This window comes from Trachymyrmex septentrionalis, unplaced genomic scaffold, assembly GCF_001594115.1.
Source record: "Trachymyrmex septentrionalis isolate Tsep2-gDNA-1 unplaced genomic scaffold, Tsep1.0 scaffold32, whole genome shotgun sequence".
In the NCBI taxonomy this organism is placed as follows: Eukaryota; Metazoa; Arthropoda; class Insecta; order Hymenoptera; family Formicidae; genus Trachymyrmex; species Trachymyrmex septentrionalis.
The window spans coordinates 4097959-4106664 of record NW_017305485.1 but is presented as its reverse complement, the minus strand read 5'-3'; the positions used below and the strand labels follow the sequence as shown (position 1 = coordinate 4106664).

Below are 8706 nucleotides of genomic sequence, written 5' to 3'. Positions count from 1 at the left end.
GAGGGGGGGGGGGGGGGAGGGGGCGGCGGGAAGACGAGGCGAAGTCGACGCGGTGCGTTCACACGGGAGCGCCGCGACGGGTAAACAAACGAGCGAACCGCCGCGCGGTCATGTGTATTCGTGTGCACGCGCGCGTGTGTCGCACTTGTGCGTGTAACGCGCGCGCGTGTCATCGCCGCCAACCGGCGCGGCACTCTTGCTCCGTCGCGTCCTTCTATTATTACGAGAGGCGCGCGTGAAGGGCGGACGAGGAGCGCGGGGTGGAGGGAGGGAGGGGCAGCGCGGTGGAGGGAGGGCCAGACGCGCGTCTGTCGACGATGGACTTCTCGCATGGCCCTCGCTCTCGCTCTTCTCTCTTGCGTGTTGCGTTGCGTGCATTTGTGTGTGTGTGTGTGTGTGTGTGTGTGTGTGTGTGTGCATTGAATACGGATGCGTTGCCTGCGGGTGAAGCGGGAGAGGAATTTTGTAATAGAGGCGTTTAAATTACGCCTCGGCGATTCGGAGGCTGAAACTGGGTTAGCCGTGGACCATTTGTTCTCCCTTCCTTTTCCTTTCGCTTTGATTCCGTTCCTTGAACGAAAGCTGACGACGCTTTCGGCGGATAATACAACAGTATCGTCTATCGATGATGCTTGAAGAAAAGTCTCGCGATTTTCTTCTGTTAAATTTTTGTTAATAAAGTACTGATATTTTAATTGCTCGAAAGAGCGCGAATTACTTAGTCGCATCAAATTTTGCCTTTCTTTTTTTTTCGTTTTGTCTGATAATTTTCTTTTCGAATGTTTAAAGATGTATCAGATGTATAATCTGTGTAAAAAAAGTGACTGAAATTGGAAACTTGCACTACTTTTCATGTAAAAATGAATGCCCAGTATAAATAATATTTACATTTAACACAATACAATTTTAGGATTTATATATATTTGTAAATAAGAATTTTCTCATTTTATCTTAATTATTTTTGAGAAACATGTCTACGTATTGAAATAATTTTGTATCCAGGTTCTAAATTGCCGCCAGACTTTTTGTATTACTTTCAAATACATGATACAGATATAAACTTTCACAATTCTTTTCATTTTATTAAAACACATCCGTAATTGCTACTTGCCTTTCGAAGAGGAAGGACTCCCTTCGCGAGACTTCGATTCCACCGCGTTTTCCGATAGCTACCGAAAAATTGTATTCCTCGAGATAATTCCGCGAGCGTCGTGACGCTCTTTCCAGCTGGCGTGACTTAGAAAGATAGGCGCGAAAAAAGAGAAGGGAGATAAAGGGGACACAGACTGTGAGCGGCGTGACGGCGTGACGGCGTGACTTTGACAGTGCCGCCGATTAGCGCGTTACGCGCGATAAATCACATTCTCGTTGTTTGCGACTTCGCGTCACGTACAGCGACGGCATTGTGAATCAGCATCGACGTGCAAACCACCTCGCGAACCGCTGGAATTTTTTTCCCAGCCAGACTGTTTTAACAACAGTCATCGCTAATAGCGAGTCGGTCACGGTCATTTTTTTTTCGGTATATATAAGTGTATATCAAAGCTAAAAAAGTACGATACAGGCGTAAATCTATTGTAATCGTAAATTATTTTCGTATATAACACGTAAGGAATGTCATCCTTAACAAGAAAAGTTTGTGCCAATCGCATTGTCGCCAGAAAATATCGAAGTTGACCGATGTTTAAACTTAATAGCGCTCGCGTATGTAAAAAAATTATTCTGCATTTATTTTTCTTTCTACAGACATATATCCAGGAAACACTACTACAGTAACATTATATCAATATTACATTTTTCTATTCAACAATACAAATGTAACACACGTAACAGTTGCATTGTTAAGTAGAAAATTGTCACAATGATATCACTGTTACTGTTAAAGTTTATTGAACAGATGCTTCATAAAAAATGTCAAGATTTAATTTACTGCTTTGGATTAGTTTTTACTAGAAAAGAATGGTTTTGTTGAAGTATCTAAAAAATTAGCTAGATACAGATCTAAAAATAATTTTGTTCGGACCGTCAAAATAATTATGTAAAATGCACATGATTGCTTCATAAAAAATGTCAAAATTTTTTGCAACATTGTTCATCATGATTGAGCGGAGTTATCACAAATTCCTCGTCCTAAAATACCAGAAACTTTTCCCCCATTTTCAGAAAATTTCATGATTTTTCCTAATGCTTTCAATAATATTTTGACATTTTTTGTATTTTTGTCTTGATTTAAGAATCAAATGTTTTATTGAAAGTACAATTTAACTTTTTGATGTAAATTATTACTATTAATGTTATTACTGCTTACATTTAATTGTTAAGTTGTATCTATAATTTTCTTTCTTTTGTATCTATTCTAAAATTGGTAAATGCGATATGCGTATATTAATCTTCTGTAAAGCCAAAAACTTCAATTTTCCAGAAAATTTTTCAAAATTCTTTTGATGCTTTCCTGATTTTCCTGATTTTCTTGATTTCCGATTTTGTGGCAACCCTTGAATTTATATGATTATTTTGATGATCCAACAAAATTATTTTTAGATCTATATTTAGCTAAATTTTTAAGTACTTTAGCAAAATCGTTCTTTTTGGGTAAAAAAAGAGTGGTGAAAGTCTGTTTAAAGATGTGATATCGCATGTCCGTCCAGTGCATTTTTATATTCGGGCACGTCGTCGCCTTCGTCTCGCGTATGATAAATCGATTAAAAATGCGCGAACTAGCGGCAACGAGCGACAGGTAATTAAGCCGGGCATAACGACAATCCATTAAGTGCCGTCAATTAAACCGTCGCCCGACGACGGACCGGCGTCCACTGCATCTCCTATCTCTTTCGTTATTTTCCTCTTTTTCCCCCCTTCTTCTCTTTCACCAGTTTCGAAATCCTGCGAGGTTTCATCACTAGATCAACGACGTCTTTTTGAAATTTCTTTAGCCGATCTCGAAATAATAATAATTCAACGACGTAATAAAAATTTGAATTTCTTATCACAAGAAGCGAAAAAGGAGGTTTTCAAGCGAGAGTGAGAAATTCTTTTATGTTTTATTATTTAATCGTTCAACTTCGATCTTTAAACGTCCCAATTATAAATATCTCATAATATAAGTCTGATTAGATAAAATTTCAAAGTGTTAGTGGATCTTTTATATTTTCATTCATAGCATTACTATGCGTGAGATTAATTATTTTGCTTCCTTTACTTGTTTACCAGACTACATGAATGAGGGAAGGAAAATTGCGTCTTCAACATGAAGGGGAAGGCAAACAAAAATAAGGTGCGATAGAATAGAAAGTTAATATTTAACTCTCCGATGGCAACTGAGATCTTTAAAGACACCATCGATATTTTAATTGTGAGTTTTGGTACATTTATAAATCTGTAAAAAATAAAATATTATTCAACTTTTATGATGGTAAAAACTCGTTAAAGCTTTGACAAGTATACCAGATTTTATTCAGATTTTTGGTAATAATCCGAAACGGTAAAAAATTTATTTTGTTTTCCAAAGATCTCTACTACTGACGAAACAGTTAAAATTTACATTGGGGAGAGTTCAATCATATAATTTCTACTATACATTGTTTTGTATGAAACGAATTGAGATGAAGCGGATTAAGAACGTGTAGGAGACCACGTGATTTGTTAATTAATGAGGAGTATATTTTGCAAAGTGTATTTTGCAGGTGAAAATTAACAAACAAATACAAAAATAACATCCACATCATAGAATAACCAAATTTTACAACAAAATGTTTAACTCGCTTAATTTACAAAAACTTTCTTACTTTTTAATTGAGAAACTTTTTGTTGATTTTTTCTAGATGAAAATTTTTTAATTAAAGAGTTTTTGCAAGCCACATATCGTACAAAACACTTCTCTAAGTGCACAATTGTGATTCATCATTAATGATTAATATCTATGTATACGTCTTACTTCTCCTCGTATCTTTTTATATTTGAAACGAACAAATTCTTCGAAAAATTTCACTGAAAATTAAAAACTTTTTATCTAAAATTCCTGCACTATCAACGTACATCCGCGCGTGTCTCTCCGCTAATAAAGACGAGTGCACGAAGTTACGTCCTTTCGTCGCTGTGGAAACTTTCCTAATAGGAAGACCGCCGCTCGCGCTCGAGGCACGCTCGAGAGCGAACGTAACTCTCACACGCAACGTGGATCACCTTAAAAGGGCACCCGTGCCGCATTTCACGCACGCGTGCACGCGCGGGATCACGCGCGAGTACTCTCGGTGCTCGAAACTTTGCGGAACGAGCCTCTTTGTGCGTCATGCGCGACGCCTCGAAGCCGCGAGGTGTCAATCTTTAACTTCAATTATTCTCATCGAGTAATTCCGCGAATATTTCCGCGCAATTTGGAAAAAGAGTGCAAGAAGAAAAATCATTCAATTATTACGTTGTAGTTATAGATGATAAATTCTGGTGTACGGTACAGCGGCATCTTTAGATCCCTCGACGTTTGAATTTTTCTAACCGACGAATTAATTGGATTACAGCTTTTTGAGCGACGCCGACCGCGCGCGGGCGGGCGCGTCCGGACGATCTCTATATGATAACTGCTCGTAAATACGTCCAATTACCGCAAATTGGCGTCACAAGGCTCCGACACGCAGTGTTCGTGCCGCGACATGCCCTTGCGACCCGCTGCGTTTTGATGCACCGCTAGGAGAAGCAAAGGAAATGCACTTGTCACGTGCTCTGAATAACCCAACGGTATCGTTATGAAGACTCGGTTTTTCATTTTTGAGTCAACCTTTGCTCTCAGACCTGATGATAATATAAAAATTGTATCTTTCTACTTAAGGTTAATCACTAAACTGATCCATAGTAACTTTTCAAAGTTTTAGTAATTAATCATAATAAGTTAAGATAAACACAATTTCTATGTCATCGTCAAGTTAAATGAGATTGAATCTGAACTATAAGTTCACTCTAGGAAATGAAAAAAATCTTGCCCGATTAAAGTTACCGCTAAAAAATCATCAGCTAATAATTGTAGCTAGAAAAGTACAATTTTTACATTAAGCTAAGTAAGATCAAGTCTAAACCACAAGTTAACAAAAAAAAAATAAAAATTCGTGTTACGACTCGGAAAAATTGACGGAACGATTGCCTCTTTTAGAATTGCCATCTTGACGTAAACAATTTAATTAATTTATACAAAAAATTACACCACTAATGCCTGTTTCTACCAATGTAGATTAACTTTTTTTAATCTCGACTCTTCAACTTACTCTTAATCTTTTTCCGATTCTTAACTCTTCATTTGCAAACCTTATTTTTATTCTTTCCGACTGCAATCCAAGTCTAGGCAAAATTTTTTGTACTGTTCTTCAGTTTTAAGCTTTAAAAATAAAATTCAGGGTTACTAACTATCGAACATCTTTATTATAATATTACTGAATAATTTTTAAACTGTTTAAATGTTAAGACCTTTATTTACTAAAAATCGAAATTTGAAGAAAAAGGAGGGCGAAATTTGAGATTGAAAATTTCGTTTCGTTCGTATTAAGAGAGCCAGATTACAAGATAGATGGTGAAGTTAAGAAAAAGCTAAAGAATAAGTTGAAACAAGGTTGAAATGAATCTACATTGGTGGAAATGTGGGCATATGCGTGCACGATACGATCAGTTCTAACGTATCGAATTTTATCTTTCCTCACGGTGTATTTCAATCTCGCCTATCGGCACGCGTATCTCGCCGCTTAATGGCTCAACGGTTCGTGTATGTACCGCGTTTCGTTGGGATTTTAACGGCGCGTCCACGTGGAGAGCGATATCCATTTTATGCCCCCGTGTAGCGTATCTATCGCCGCCGTGCATTTTTTTTTTTAACGATCCGGAAACGAGCGAAGGTCGGACCTTCGAAATCCGCGATCTCGCTGAATCTGCCGAGTTGACCGGCAGTCTGACCCACTTCGTAGATTACAGAGAGGATGCAGGGTCAGAAGTAATGTCGAGCTGGCACTCCTTTTTACCGCAAATTTTTAATCGCCAACTTTTTCCTAGAGTCATGCTGAACGTCGCGACTGGCAATGTTATCTCTTCCTTTACATTTTTCACAGTTCGAAAGTACAAGTAAAATGTCGGAAATGTAATCTCGATGATTTATGATTAATCTTAAAATAATTTCGTCATCGTAATAAAATAATATTTGTGATACAACAATGATATTGTATTAAATGTAATCAGACATTTTTTTTGTGAAAATACCACGCTCTATAAAAATACAGATGAAAATAAAACTTTATTCCACAGCCGAAGAAGCGTTTTGCTTAAATCGATATAAATCAATATATCAGTAATAAAAAGTATTTTGATAATTCAAGTAAATAAAATTAAAATTGAGAGAACTCTATCGCGAAGGAAAGTTAATTTTGTGTATCATCGAGAAAAGTTCCGTATCTTTACCAGAAATATTTTTCGCAGCGACGCATTTCGTGTTCTAAAGTGATGTCTACAATGAGATTTTAAGGCATAAAACTTTAAGTCATAAGAAATTGACAAATCGATTATACCCCTCGCATTTCCGTGAGTGGTTTCTTATGAATTAAGGCTCAAAGTTTGAAATTTCATTGTAGATTGTACAGGTATGCTGTCGCGCTTTCCATATACTTGAAGGTTCATCGGTCAAATCAGCGAATTCTCATGTAGGGATGGGTGGCGAGCGGTTGTATAAACGACGCACGTGTCCAATATCGGATTCGCGTCACAGGACTTACAATCGCAGATTAAGTGCGCAGAAGATAAATTGGGAGGTAGGGTGAGTTTGGCGTTTTGGCAAGGGATGAGGATATCGCATTCCCACACGGTCCGAGTTATCTAAATACTTTTTTCCTTTCATTCTTAAAATCTCGAATTAAATCCGTACGTTCGCGCTTGCGCTGCAATTTTTAAACTTCACGCATCTCGTACATTTTCCTTGATTAATATTTTAGGAACGTTAATGTACCGCTGATACCGAAATAAAAGTAACCGATAGCCTCTCTTAACTCTCCCGAAGTTGACGGTGTATTTATCGAACCCACTCACTGTGTAAATCTCTTTGTCAAAAAATCAACTTTCTTTATGTTACAAATTTGGATTACCTTTATATAATTAAAATATATTTAGCATTTCTGAGATTAAGTAAGAGATCTTTTTTATCTTTTAAATTAAACAATGCCTTTTAGTATTTAACATAAATTATTAAATAGTCTTACAAGCATTAGTAACCGAGTTACAGATTGGTGTCAAACTCCGGAGAGTTATGGAGGGGAAAAAAAAAACCTTCGCTCGTCGGTCTCCGAGTGAAAGATTGAAACCGATGGTTTGAAATACACGCTGCTTGTACTCACTCTTCGACCGTCCGAATGTTTCGGGCTCGGGCTGAGGCTGGGGCTGGGGCTCGGTGCCGGGCTCGGACCCTGATGCACGGCCTGCTGATGCTGATGGTGCTGCCTGTGGCTGCTGCCGGCTGATTTCTTCTCCTGGTGCCTCAGCGAGTGTAAACGCGCGGTCATCTTAGCAGGCCGCGACGGCCCTCGGCACAGATCGCAACACCCTACGTGATTGGCTGGACTGGACGGCTGAGGCTCTCAGCATCTCGCGGCGGCCTGCGACGGTGAGACCAGACTACCCACCACTGGACCCCGCGCTCTTCCCTTTGCAACTGCTGTTGGCCACCGACGATGATATACGACGGACTAATCACTGTTGCACCATGCTCTCGACCGTCTCGAGAAAGAGAGACCGATGGGCGAAGGTCGATCGTTAACTTTCTCAGGCTAAAGAGCGAAAACGTTTGATGTAAGCCGCAAAACGTTCCATTCGCTCGCGTAGACCAACGATCGACGACTACCTGTCACTTGCCTGTCGTCGTGTGCACGCTTGATAGTTTAGCACACACACACACTCACACACGCGCACACACACACACACGCGCGCGCGCGCGCGCGTTCGTTCGGAAAGGAAAGAGAGTCCCGCGAAAGTTCACGCGCCACCCGAGCGACTGTTGTACACCGGCGCACACACCGCGCCACGTGGTTAACCACGCGTCGCCGACCACTTGTCACTCACGGGGTGAAACGGCTGTCGTGGCACGTTCGCTCCTGCTGTTTCTCGTCAAACTTCTCACCCCTTTCAACAACTGTCTCGCACAGTACAGTTAATAGCCGATTGAACAATCGACGTGCACTCGTTCACAAGTTTCTTACGCGATAGACGAGTAACGTCCCGCTTTCACTGAATCTTTGGCACTGAAAGGAGCGCTTCTGTCAAAAGTCGAGATCGCAATCGAGTCGCGAATCACTCGATTTTCCTCGAACAAAAAAAAATCCTTTCTGCAAAAAATCGAATTTTTTTTCTTTAATTTCCTGAACCGCGGAAATTTATGAGCGTTGGATCGGAAGTGCAACGTGGGAATTCACCCTCGTGCATATTACTACCAGCACCCAGGGGCTGATCTAAATCCGTCAGGGTGTCAACGATACGACGACAAAAACACGCAGCGCGTGCAGCCTGACTGCGGAAACGTCCGCGTGTGCTCGCACGACGAGCGACGGTGACGGACTGTGAGGAGGCGAGCGGTAGCTGGCGGCTGTACGCGGCGAACTTGGCGCGCCGAGGCCGCGCGTCGGCTATGGGTAAGCGACGGCCGGGAGGAGCGACGGGGGGCGCCGCGCGTCGTGGTTGGTCGTGCGTGGGGCG

General features: G+C 40.5%; 1 protein-coding gene across 1 annotated transcript in view; it reads right to left on the bottom strand.

Annotated features, from left to right (window-relative positions):
- Positions 1-8625, bottom strand: part of LOC108750088 (protein deadpan-like) — a 23757-nt gene extending 15132 nt beyond the window's left edge. Inside the window, exon 1 of the mRNA XM_018489330.1 lies at positions 7356-8625. Within this exon, the coding sequence (XP_018344832.1) occupies positions 7356-7520 (165 nt within the window). The 5' untranslated portion in view covers positions 7521-8625. The remainder of the gene's footprint in view (positions 1-7355) is intronic.
- Positions 8626-8706: the final 81 nt, after the last annotated feature.